Consider the following 13,369-nt stretch of genomic DNA (forward strand, 5'->3'; position numbering starts at 1 on the left):
AGACTATGAGAAAATGGACTTTATTTGGAGTCATAGGAGTGTGAGCAGACATGGATGGTGCCTGTTATCCCAATCCCTACTCTGGTGACCAAGGGCACAGTCCTCAGGGCTCAGGCCTGCCCCACGTGATCCCTGCTGTGGTCTTAGCACTGGGCTCTGCTGGGGACTATAAGCAGCCAACTACAGGCAAGGCTAACAGTAACAGGTATCCCCAAGTTCCAAGGGCTGCTTGGTTCAGAGTTCTAGATCTAGACGTTTCTGAGTCTTTTGTTGGGAAAACATGGGAAAAGTGAAACTTCCCTTTAATAGGAAGTGAACCAAAACCCCACAGGAACTGCCAGGTGCCTAGAGGCAGGAATGTTGAAGGAATGACTTTAAACCGCAAATGTGATCTTCCTTCTAAGTACAGAACTGAGGCAAGCCAGAGCTGCATATTCCTGGGCCACAGCGGCTGGACTCTGGACTCCACGTCCCACTGCCCTGCTTATACATGACAGTGCAGAATTTAACAACAATATAAACAAAAAAACAAAAAGAGCTGCCTTTCCGGTGGCTCCTCCCAGCAGCAGGACCGCAGGCTATCAGGCGTCATTCTCCACTTCTTCCATCACCTCTTCATACACATCCTTGTGATCCTCCATGCTGTTGTGGCGGACCCGCTCGGGGATGATGCGGGATAGTGGGAGGCCCAGGCCCTGATGCACGGTGTCTACGGTGCGCTGGTCCACGTAGTATGATATGTTGGCCAACGGCAGCCTTTTCCTCATCTCCTCGAGATACTTATAGGCCTGCAACAGAAGGAACAGTGGTGACCTGAGGCCCATAGATGTGACCACCAGTTATATCTTAGGTTCACATTCATTTCTTAAACATTAGGTCCCAGCTGCCCACCCTCAGCCAAAGAAAGCATTCTTGCTCCAGGTAAAGAAAGGCCTTCGCTCTGAGGGGCACTCATGGTCTGGCCCTCCCCAGTATTTGTAAACTGACTGTCGTATGGGAGGCCATCAGATGATTCTCAGTGGCTAATGCTGAGCTGTGGTTCACAGGAACAGCAGTTTTTGAGGGTCCTTTAGCAGCCAGAACACTAGAATTTGGTTTGAGTTCTAGAGCTGCTTTCTCTCGAGTCTGCTTGCCTTGTCTCTGGACACTTGGCAAAGGAGGGCTGGATATCTTTTACCAATTCTGGGCATGTGCTTGGCTGAACTGAAGTTAGGCTGCTAATGGCTTATTGCTCTTTTTGATCAAGTATCTGCTTTGACCTAGTTATTAAGTTGTTTAACCTAGTTATTAGTTAAGTTTGCACAGGGCTGGCTTAGAGAGTGGGGGACTGGGCAGGACAGGCCCAGCGTCCTGTAGGGCAGCATACTTAGGCCTCCCTAACCTTGCATGCACATGTTCATCTGCAGGGAGCATCTCACACAAAGGAGAGGTAAGAAGACTTTCATGTCTTCTAGGTCTTATCCTGGGAAGTGCATATTAATTCAAAACATGAACAAAATTACTTGCAGCTTTAAAAATTTTTTAAATGAAGAATAATGATTAAATATTTCTAGTTGCTTTATTTATTTGTTTGTTTGCTTTTTTGCTTTGTGTAGCCCTGGCTGTCCTGGAACTCACTCTGTAGACCAGGCTGGCCTCGAACTCACAAATATCCACCTGCCTCTACCTCCCAAGGGTTGGGACTAAAGGCGTGTGCTACCAGTACCCAGCCTGCTTCTTCTTCTTCTTCTTTTTTTTTTTAAAGACAGTGTTTAACTGTGTGTCCCTGGCTACCCTGGAACTCTCTTAAGTACACCAGCCTGGTCTAGAATCTGCAGTAATCTTCCTGCTTTTGCCTCCTGAGTGCTAGGACTATAGACCTGTGCCATCACAACTGGCTATATCTTAATATTCTTACGTATGCCAAAATTCAGAATGATTTTATTGGACAGATATACTATATCTGTAAAGGTCATAAATAAGAAACATAAGGCTATATTGTAATGTTTGGCTGGCTTTGACATCAAATCATAAACCCCAGGGCTAGGAGTCAAATGAACATGAGCCCAAAGGGATGGGAAAATGCTGCCCTAGGTATTTTTTTGTTTGTTTGTTTGTTTTTCGAGACAGGGTTTCTCTGTGGTTTTGGAGCCTGTCCTGGAACTAGCTCTTGTAGACCAGGCTGGTCTCGAACTCCCAGAGATCCGCCTGCCTCTGCCTTCCAAGTGCTGGGATTAAAGGCGTGTGCCACCACCTCCCGGCTGCCCTAGGTATTCAGAGTTGCCTGTCTGTGTCAGGTGCTGTGGTGGGCACATGGGAACATAAGGACAAGCTTAGGACATCTCCCGGGACCACAGAGGCTAAAGAGAAAGCTTAGTCCAGCAGCAGCAGAATTGAAGAAAGAAGCAAAGTCAAGAGCAGACAGGGTTGAGAAGACTTCGGGGTCTAGAAGGGACTTGCAATTTGACACAACCGGGTCCAGTTTGGAAGACACTTAAGTCAGGCTTAGAGGTAAAATGACCATGTTTGAGGTGAGACGTTTGGGTGGGCTCAAAATCAGAGTAGTTCTTAAGAGAAGGAAAACATGAACAGCAACAATAGCAGCTATAAAAGGAAGCGGATTTAGCCTCAGTGAATTGAGGGACAATAGATGTAAGCAGCTGGAAATCTGGAAGGAAAGAAAAGGGGAGGAATGGAAACAAATCATGTTTGATATGGAAGATGAAAAACAAAAACCCAACCCAGACAAAAACCAAGCAGAATGATGGAAACACCTGGAACACTTTACAAAAGACAAGTAAATGACAAGTACACAAGATGCTTAGCCTCAGCCACTGTGAAAACGTCACCGTCACACGAGGGAGATGACTCATTATCTAGTACATCAACAGCCACAGGGATGGCTAACAACGAAAAATGGTTGTACAGATGCTGGCAAAGAACTAGTCACTTTTACATAGGACATTATCATTTATTAGTAAAATGAAAGCTGGGTTGGGTATGTAGCTCAGTTGGTGGAGTAGGGTTAATGCAAGAATCCATGGAAGTCTCTTTATTAAGGGGTGAAATGGAAATAACACGAATACAGAATGAGGCGTGCACCGCCTCTACATCCATCCATCCATCCATCCTTTTTTGTCACCTTGACTTAAGCTACAGTCATCTTGGGAGAGAACATCAATTGAGAAAATGTCTCCATAACATTAATTTGTAGGGAGTTTGTGGGGCATTTTCTTTTAAAAATACATTTCAAAGACTTATATGTATTTTGTCTGCATATGTATGTATCATTGTGTGTGCCCAGTACCTGGGGAAGGCAGATGCTGTTGGATCCCGTGGAACTGGAGTTACGTGGGTTGTGGGAGTTGCAATGAGTTCACTGCAAGAGCAGCAAGTGCTCTAAGCCACTGGACTGTCTAGCTTGCCAACCCTGAATTGTCTTGATGAATACTGACAAAGATAGTAGGGCCCAGCCCATTGAATGGCAGTGCCATCCCTGGGGAGGTGGTCCTGGGTGGTCTAAGAAAGCAGTGTTCCTCTGTGGCATCTGCTTGGACTCTACCTCCAGTTGCCTGCCCTGACCTCCCTCAGTGATGGACTGTAACCTAGGAGTTGTAAGGCGAAATAGATCTTTCTGCCCTATGCTGCATTTGGTCTTGGTGTTTATCAGAGCAATAGAAAGTGCTCTAGAACAGGAGTTTCCACCTCAAAGGAAATAGTAATAGCCTCTGCCAACAACCAGGCCTGTGCTCTAGAGCAGCAGGACTAAGTAAGCAGGGTCACCTTACCATTTGGTATTCCTCCATCTGTACATGGTGCTCCACCAGGAAGCCATAGACGTCCCCAATGCGGATGGTGCTGTCCAGGTCTGGCTCTTCTAGGAGCAGCTCACACTGTCTAACGGACTCTTTGGGGTCCTCTGTGTATGTCCTACACAGACAGACAAGGCAGAAAGGCTTGTGCCCGACCTACAACACTTATTGCATGCCAGAAGCTGGCATAGGCACCTGTCCTGCAGGAGCAGCTTTTGCAATGGCCAGATGGCATTTGTGTGTGTGTGTGTGTGTGTGTGAAGGTGACTTCCATGAATTATGTTAATCCCTTAATTTGTTCACTTGTAAATCCAATCACTTAACATACACCCATCATCCCCTTCAGTCCTGGGTCCTGTGCTTTGACACTGAGATCTGTTTAGAGGGGACATATGGGAAGGAGGCACAGGGAGAAAGGTATCCCATCTTACACAGGCAGTTAAAACTAGGAAGAGCCTTCCTGCCAGAGGTGCGCATGGACTAACTCTCTGAAACCGTGAGCAAGCCCACAATTAAGTGCTTTCTTTTACGAGTTGCTTGGGCATCGGGTCTCCTCACAGCAACAGAAAAATAACCCAGACCACCCCTGACCATGTCCATGGCTCCCCTTAGACATATCTACTGACTTGAGCTCGCTCCTCTTGCCTCAATCTTTTTTCTTAATTTCTGTGGAATAATCTTCCTTCCCAAGATGGTGTTGAGATACTGAGGGAGTTCCCAGAGAGAAGCTCGGGTATAACAGGCAACAGAGAATCCTATCTAGCTGTTCAAGAATTACCTGAAGAGGACTGGAGAGATGGCTCAGCGGTTAAGAACACTGACTGTTCTTCCAGAGGTCCTGAGTTCAATTCCCAGCAACCACATGGTGGCTCACAACCATCTACAATGAGATCTGGTGCCCTCTTCTGGGGTGCAGGTATGCACACAGGTAGAACACTGTATACATAATTAATAAATCTTAAAAAAAAAAAGAGGGCTGGAGAGATGGCTCAGAGGTTAAGAACATTGCCTGCTCTTCCAAAGGTCCTGAGTTCAATTCCCAGCAACCACATGGTGGCTCACAACCATCTGTAATGGGGTCTGGTGTTCTCTTCTGGCCTGCAGGCATACACACAGACAGAATATTGTATACATAATAAATAAATATTTTTTAAAAAAAGAATTACCTGGAGAATATCTGTTGTAAACACAAACTCAGGCTGGTCTCTCTCTCTCTCTCTCTTATTATATATACAATATTCTGTCTGTATGTATGCCTGCAGGCCAGAAGAGGGCACCAGACCTCATTACAGATGGTTGTGAGCCACCATGTGGTTGCTGGAAATTGAACTCAGGACCTTTGGAAGAGCAGGAAATGCTCTTAACCTCTGAGCCATCTCTCCAGCCCCTCGGTCTGGTCTCTTAAAGTCAGCCTAAACTCTTGTGAAGGGAAGTGGAGAACCTTAGGGTACAAACAGAGGGCCTTCCCCTCCTGACCTGTTCCTCTAGAGGACATACCTTCGGGCCTGGATGAACCGCTTCACTAGGGTCATCTTGCTTTGTAGCTGGGCTAGCTTGGTCTCCTGGTCCAGCGGGCTCTTGGCCTTGGCTTTGGACAGGCACTTATAGGCCTCAGTCAGTGCCCCGTGAGCCTTGTCATAGTTCTGGTATTCATCAATCTCCACCTGTACCAAAGAGACCCTTGAGGACCTAAGGGGCTCTGTGGGGCCCCCTGCAATCCTGCTGGAACCCTGAAGAAGGTCTGTACCTGGGCACAGGCATCATAGAAGCCAGCCAGGAGGTCTAAGGCCCGCCCTTTTGTATAGAAGCTGATGATATTCTTCATGATCTCTGGTTCCTTCCGCCAGTCCAAGGACTGTAGGTAATTGGCTGCCATGATATAGATTTCCTTCTGTCTTGAGACGCCGGCAAAGAACACAATTTTCTCCGTGTCTCCAGATTTGAGCAGTGCTCTCATGGCCTAGGCAGAGAAAGGGCCAGGGCTCAGTTGAGCAGGTTTACGTTTTGAAAGTCCCCAGGACAATGCAGTTCAGTTTGCTAATGGGACCTAATACTGTGAGTCTGGCTCCACCATTACAAGGGTCTTTATGCATCATACTCCCCAGTCCTTCAACATTTTAGCTAGGAAGGCTGCTCCCTGCTCAGGCTATACTCAGAGGTACAAGTAGCATCAGGGCCTGTGCCCAAATGCCCAACAAATGGCCCAGCTGAGACCCAGTGGCCCAGAGAGACTCACTTTCAACTTGTTCCCAGCCTGCGTGTATTTCTTGGTTGCCAGGTGATAGTTGCCCTGGCGCATACAGCAGTTTGCAATTTGTTCTAGCAGCTCGCGCCGCGACTCCTCAGACAGGTCCGTGGAGTCCTTGGACACGGTCATCTTCTCTGCCATCTCCTCGGTGATGGTCATGTTTTGTTCCAGGCACAGCTGCAGCGCCTCATGATACTGCAAGATGCCAGAGACAAAGCAGGCTGTGGCGGGGCTGCTGGGCGCCTGCCTGGGTCTCCGTCACGTCTGCCGCCCTGTCAGAGCAAGCTGCGCCCCTGGCTATGCTGGCGCTGCCTGTGCTGAGCAGGACTAAAACGACCAAGCTAAGGGACAGACTCAGGCGTGTTACTCTTCCTCATGCTTTTAATAACTCAGAAGAATAACATTTGCTGTGGGGAAAAAACTCCAACACTGTATGTTTCCACCAGAAACCACTTCAAAGTCAGGTGTGGTAGTGCACACCTGTAGCCCTTGGAAGATGAGGCAGGAATGTGAGCACCAGGCCAGCTTGAGCTTCATGGTGAGTTCAAGGCCATATCTCTAGGTTATAGAGAGAGATACCATCTCAAAGACAAAACAATCTATGTTGGGCATGGTGTCGTGTGCTTATGATTCTAGCTACTTCAGAGGCTCAGGCAGGAAGATCACTTGAGCCACAGATTTTGAGGCCACCTTGAGATAGTCTATCTAGAAAACCAAACAAGCCTCCAAAATACAGGAAATTTATGTTGTGTGAGTTACATTGCTTGCATGTACACACACACACACACACACACACACAATTAGAACCGACTGCCTGGTTAGAGCTGAAGATGTGGGGTGGGTGGTGAGGCCCTCGCAGCAGCAATCCTGGTACACTATGCTGGGTGAACTTTTGGGATCACCCCTGACTTCCAGCCAAGTTGCAGCCATAGCCATCTTGAGACTTTATAATCAAACAGAAATAGCAGAAGCACGCCCCGCCCCTTGGCTCCCGCCATCCCTGTACCTTCTTGGCAGCCAGCAGAAGTTCTACAGCCTTTTCAAACTGCCTGTGCTCAATGCAGAAGTCTGAGCAGCGGGCTAGGAGAGCAGGATCCGACTTCTCATCCAGGTCCTCTGCTATGAGCTGTAGGGCTGCAAACTGCTGGGTGGTGAAGGCTAATTCCAGGGCCTTGGAAAAGTGTCCAGCCTGTGGACAGTGGTGGAAATTCAGCTGCTGCTTGAGGTCCCAACAATTCCCCCAGCCAGTTTCCCTGGAGCTTCACAAAGGTCTCTGCAGGTCCCCAGCAGAAGCCAAACACTCACCTTGTGATACAGCATGACAGCCCTGTCCATCTGCTCGCCCTTCTCCTCGTAATACCGGGCTGCCTCGATCATGTCCTCTGGGGAGCTCAAAAGGGCCAAGTTCATGAGCTGGTCATCTAAGCCATTCTCCTGCAGGGAGGAAGGTGTGGCTCTGCGGGCAGCTCTGTCCGGCATACCCAAACCCCGGAGATTCGTGAATGTGGCTGTGTTTGGTATCACCAGCAGATCTGTGCCAGTTCAGGGGCACCAGGTTTTACTAGGCCAGTCTTTGTACCAGGGTTTTCAAATACCTTTCGTTCTATTTTACAGAGCACTGCAAGAAACACCTGAGGTAGGGATAACTCCAGAAACAAGACTGAAGGGGGTACTCATAAAAATACCCAACAGCTTTTGATGAGGTGTGCATTTGCAAGGCTGTAACCTATGTGTCAGCCACTACTGGCTCGGGAGACTGGACAGAGTGGCAATGTCAGAGGAAGCCCAGAGGGAGGGGACAAGAAGAGTCAGAGGTGAGTAGGAACCCAGCAGCAGGTGTGAGTGCTCACAGCACAGGCCTCTGAACCTTTGTACCTTTGTGTTTGAAGCACATCCCCCCCCCCCCCCCCCCCCCCCCCCGCCACAGAGTTTCTCTGTGTAGCCCTGGCTGTTCTGGAACTCACTCTGTAGACTAGGCTGGCCTTGAACTCACAGAGATCCACCTGCATCAGCCTCCTGAGTGCTGGGATTTAAAGGCGTGTACTACCAATGCTGGCTGGAGTACTCTTAATAAAACTTTGAAAACAGCAATAGCGTGGGGGAGAGGAGGAAACCCTGCGTGAATGTGTGTTGTTGGCATTGGACATGGCTATGTCAAGGAACCCAATGCCTCAGACCCAGAGACTGGCAAAGCCTTCCCTGGGCCAGGCTCAGGGGAACTGGCAAAGCCTTTCTCAGGTCTGTGTAATGATGCTGACAGTGTGTGCAGAAAGTGCTGGTTGCAGTCTCCTCTTCCCAGGTGTTTACAGCCTGAGAATCCCCTACAGAGACCGCTTACCAAGACCCCTTAATCCCTCCTCCTTGTGCTGCACACAGTAAATACACAGGGCTTTGGTCTGCCAGTAGGTGCTCTCCACAGCGTGAGCGCAGCTCCCCAAGCCCAGCCTGTCTGTATATGTGCCTGTCCCTTCTTTGCTTTGCTGTCACCCCAGTCAGGTTTCCAGGACCAAGCAGTGCAGGATGTGCCGCCTGCCCAGGCAGAACCATACCTTGCACAGGCGGATGGCGTTGTTGAAAGCCTGTGCCCGCGTGTAGAAGTGCACCGCCTGTTTCACCTCATCCTGGCTCTCGTACTGCCGGGCAAGGTGGTAGGATGCAGCCCAGTCCCCAGTCTCGTTGGCTATTTCAGCAGCCTAGAAAGACCAGAGCACCCAGGATCGTCTCTGTCCCCTCACTCCACTCCACAGGGTGCACTATCCTATTTTTTTTATTCCTAAAGAATTATTTATTTTATAGACATTGGTGTTTTGTCTGCATGTATGTCTGTGAGGTGCCAGTTTACAGACAGTTGTGAGCTGCTACGTGGGTACTGGTAATTGAACCTGGGTTTTCTGGAAGAACAGCCAGTGCTCTTACCTGCTGAGTCATCTCTCCAGTCCCACCTATTTTTAAAAATGTTTAATTTTTACATGTATGTGTTTGTGCATATAGATGCAGTGCCCGTGGAGGCCAGAAGAAGGCACCATATCCCCGGAGCTGGAGTTAGCGGGTGACTGTGAGTTGCCCCACATGAATGCCAGGAACTCAACTCTGGAAAAGCAGCAAGAACTCTTAACTGCTGAGTCATCTCTCCATCCCCAACCTTTCTTTCATTTTTAAATTAAAATTGTACACACACACATGCATGCACATACACACACACACACACACATACACACATGCACACAGGGGTCCAGCTGAGGGCCCCATGCATACAGACAGGTGCTCTACCTCCCTACCCACTCTCACCTTCTGAATGTTGCCTTGGAAGCAATGGATCCGGACCAGGGAGAAGTAGTCCTGTGCCAGCTCGTAGTAGCGCAATGCAGTGTCCATCTCGGCCTGGCTCTCAAGGTACTGGGCCCACCACCTCCACAGGGTCCTGTGTGACAACCCTTGGAGCTCAAGGTCTCACTCCCACCGGAACTGACACCCTGTACCATCACTGCCCACAGTGGATGCACGAAACTGAAAGGGACAGATCTGGAGCTGTTCCAAGACCAGCTCTTGGATCAGGTGGACTCCCCCGCTCTGACATGGGACCCGCACACCTGGGAGGTCTTATCCCGTGGGGACACTTACTTGTCCTTCATTCTGTTGATGTAGAGCTCCAGTGATTGCAGATCTTCTGAGAGCATCCTGGGTACCTCAAATCGGTGGGTGTCGGACTTCTCATAGCTGTGGAAGAAGGAGCTATTCCACTTTGCTTCACGACCAGGGGCCATGTCAGAGTGTCTGAGAACAGCTGGCCTGCAGCCCTGCGCTCTGTGCATTCTTGTATGTTTTGTGCTATGTGGACCGGAGTGTTAGCCATACCTCAGAGCTATCGTGCAAATTCCATATCATGGATGCAACTCTAAGCACAGCTCACCCCATTTTTGGAATGGGCTTCCCTGTAGCTGTATCCCTGTGGCACATTCTTCCTCGGGGGATCCCTAAGTCTGGTATGTACCACACTGACTGACACACAGAGGGCCAAACATTCTGTCTTACCACCACAGAACCCAAGCTCCTGGTCAGCTCCTATGGAGGATCACATGGGCTGCCCTGGGACAGGTCTCCATTTCAGAACTGTCAGGGCCCATCCCTGCCCACGCCCCACTCACTAACTGAGGGCCAGGCCACAGTCTGCACTGGCCTCCAGGTGCTTGGCATAGTTGTAGTAAGTGGTGCGCAGGTGGACACGGTCGTGGAGCTCAGCCACCTCCACTGCTCTCTGCCACTGATCTGAGGCCTGGTAGAGCTTGTTCAGGAGGTCATAGCGCTTGCACTTCTTGTAGAGTTGTTCAGCCTCCTCCTGGGGATAAAGAGAGATGGCTGCCTCAGTTATGGTGCTGCTGTTTTAGAAAGACCACCTGAGGAGAAAGGACGGTGGGCACGAGGGGCTGTCGTGGTGTCACTTTGATGTGAAGGTCATTTCACAGTCGCCACAAGCTCATGACAATGCACCGCATGCCTTGAGATGCACGTGCACACCACGCTGGGGCTGGCAGTCAAGAAAGGCAACATGTGTCCACGTGACTTTCCAGTCTCCACTGAGACCTGTATATTGCCAGGGGAATTTTAACCTTGCTCCAGCTCAGCCATACTCTAGGAGGTCCTGCATCACTCCTGTGCTCCCCTACAAATAGGGAAGTCTTCTGGGGTGCTCCTGCCATGTAGCATATGTGTGGGTGGGATGCCTGCCCCCCACAATTCCCTGCTCAGAGGTCTGCCTCTTGGATGCATAAGTCCACTAAGTCATCTGACTGTGGGGAATGTGTCAGTATCTTTTAAGGCAGGAGGATGTAGCCCCAGACCGGAGACCTTAGGAAACCAACCTGATAGCATAGGCTATTTTGAGGGATTTCTGTTGTAGGTGGACGTCTGCCAGGAACACCCGCTGTCTCCCTCCTGCAGACCCCAGGCCTCAAGAGACCAGCAGCCAGACTGCGTGTCCGCTTGCCAGCTCCACTTCACCTCCTTGGTCCTGTGTTACTAGACTTTAGCTGAAGAAGGTCTCTACTTAGCGGCCTCTGCCCTTTTTACTGCAGGCTCAGCCTGGCGATGTGACAGGATTGACCACCTTCCTCTCTGCCCCCGTGTCTGTCTGTCTGAGACTGGGACCACTCACCAGCATGCCCAGCTGTATGGCCAGCATGGCCACTCTGGCTTCCAATTCTGGCTCCCGCTCAGCTTCCCGTAGTGCTCGGGCCCCACGGGCATGGCCCATGTTCCCTAAGCACACCTTAGCGACATCCAGCCTCTGAGTCTTCACACACATGCGTGCCATGTTCTCCCAGACAGTCTCACTGTAGAGAGAAGATAGGAGGCCCTGTCAGCTTCCAACCCAGAGCTCAGGGTGCTCCCTGCCCCTTCTCAGCATCTGAGAGTGCACAGAACCAGCAAGCAGAGGGTCCTACATGACAAGGCCTGCAGAACAGGACCCCTATATGACACTGTGTACAGCCAACACAGTAGGACTGCAGAAAAGGACCCCTATATGACACTGTGTACAGCCAACACAGTAGGACTGCAGAACAGGACCCCTACATGACACCGTGTACAGCCAGCACAGTAGGATTGCAGAATAGGACCCCTACATGACACTGTGTACAGCCAGCACAGTAGGACTGCAGAATTGAACCCCTACATGCAGAATAGGCAGTGCATGCCATTACTCAAGAGGAAGGAAGGAAAGAACTATCCTGAGTCTCCCTTGCACGTCTTAACATAGCATCCCTGATTTTGAAGGCCTTGAGCGATGACAAAGGGGACAGATAATCTTCTGTAACTACGCCATATTACTCTGTCTGCTCAACAGACAATGGCTTTTCCTAACTGTGAGTCAGGTCAAAGACAGACCTTCTTGCTCACAACCGAGTAACAGACTCCATGTAGCTTTCCTATACTACTTCCAGCACTGGAGACCCTACAGGAAGGGTCATGACAGCCTTACCTCACCTCTCCCAGGCAGAACTCAGTGTTTGGAAAGGTGGGGTGGAGGCGGACCACAACCCCAACTCAATCAAGGGGCCTGGAGCAGGGCCAGCCTGGACAGTGGACCCTTCCTTGTCCCCCATTTTGAGGTAGTCCAGCGTGAGCCTGGACCTCCTTAGAGAGGATACAGGATCCTCTTGTAAACACTCAGTTTGGAACAAACACTGAATAGAGAGGTGGAAAGGGAACCAGTGTGTTCTTCGCACAGTCCCCGCTCTGCTTAGGCCAACTAGAAATAGGTTCTTCTTATTCTAAGACCACAGCAGTGCTACACGCACAGGTATGCACATACACATGTAGTTAACCTGTCTTGCCCACCCGACACACACACACACACACACACACACACACACACACACACACGAGACGCCAGGGATGTGCAGACAGGAGCATCTGTGTAGAAGCATTTACCCCAGGCCTTCTCATCGCATTCTAGGGGCTCCCCCCAGGTAAAGCCTGGTTCCAGGAAGTGGGGTAGGTCTGTTCTTTTGCAGCCTCACAAACTTAGCAGAACTAAGAGCTTGAAAGGCAGCTGCCCACATGAGGCTGGCTGCTGATCTGGGGAGTGGGGCCTGATATACCATTGTACTGAACATTTTCTTAACGATTTGTTCACAAAGAAGGATGGGTAAGAGGACTCTTGAGCTGTTGGGTCAAGTCCTACTATGGGCAGCTAGATGATCCACGGATGACCCAAGTCTTAGATTCCTTGATTTGAACAGACGTGGAGGGAAAACACCTACTAAGTCAGCTCAGGCACTGGCTGGGGTGCGGTGGCCGCTGCTGTGCCTGTGGTTGAAAATTTACACATCCAGGTGTCTTTCCTTCAGGTCAGCATGTTCTGCCCATACGTCATTCTGACCTGCCTGGGTCCTGCTAGAACTCTGACTGACTCCATAGACCTAGGTATCAAGTAACAGGAGGACAGGCGTGTCTGCATTTTAGCAGGGACATATCGGGTGACTACTACTTGTAGGGAAGTGAGGCCTGACCAGAGTTACACGGCAGCAACGTGGGCTCAAGGTGCTGTTCTGGGGAAGAGGGAAGCATGTATGCCTAAATCCCAGCCCGAACCCCGCCAGCTGTGGGAGGCTCCTGGGCTTCTCACACTCTGGTCTGCAGTCCCCAGAACACACAGTTGTTCTGGACAAGGTGACTCGTGAGCCAGGCTGGGGACCTCTAAGAGGTGCCAGCCACAGGCAGCCCCTGGCTGAGCTGTTTCTCCAAGCAGGTGGACTCACTGCCCTTGTGCTTTTGGCTTTGGAAATCAAACGACTCATGGTCGCTCGGAGGCAGCATGTGTGGCCAAACC

The 13,369-nt window shown here is 50.2% G+C and overlaps 1 protein-coding gene across 1 annotated transcript in view; it reads right to left on the reverse strand.

Moving 5' to 3' along the window:
* Window positions 1–6: 6 nt before the first annotated feature.
* Window positions 7–13,369, reverse strand: part of Ift140 (intraflagellar transport 140) — an 89,589-nt gene continuing 76,226 nt past the window's right edge. Inside the window, exons 20-31 of the mRNA XM_041675953.1 lie at window positions 11,192–11,369; window positions 10,185–10,375; window positions 9,661–9,756; window positions 9,328–9,460; window positions 8,589–8,732; window positions 7,345–7,473; window positions 7,046–7,228; window positions 6,028–6,234; window positions 5,539–5,751; window positions 5,289–5,455; window positions 3,768–3,909; window positions 7–788 (exon numbers count right to left, since the gene is read on the reverse strand). Of these exons, the coding sequence (XP_041531887.1) occupies window positions 582–788; window positions 3,768–3,909; window positions 5,289–5,455; window positions 5,539–5,751; window positions 6,028–6,234; window positions 7,046–7,228; window positions 7,345–7,473; window positions 8,589–8,732; window positions 9,328–9,460; window positions 9,661–9,756; window positions 10,185–10,375; window positions 11,192–11,369 (1,990 nt within the window). The 3' untranslated portion in view covers window positions 7–581. The remainder of the gene's footprint in view (window positions 789–3,767; window positions 3,910–5,288; window positions 5,456–5,538; window positions 5,752–6,027; window positions 6,235–7,045; window positions 7,229–7,344; window positions 7,474–8,588; window positions 8,733–9,327; window positions 9,461–9,660; window positions 9,757–10,184; window positions 10,376–11,191; window positions 11,370–13,369) is intronic.

The sequence above is a fragment of the Microtus oregoni genome, unplaced genomic scaffold (assembly GCF_018167655.1).
Source record: "Microtus oregoni isolate MIOR12 unplaced genomic scaffold, Mior012 000027F_ref0000203, whole genome shotgun sequence".
In the NCBI taxonomy this organism is placed as follows: domain Eukaryota; kingdom Metazoa; phylum Chordata; class Mammalia; order Rodentia; family Cricetidae; genus Microtus; species Microtus oregoni.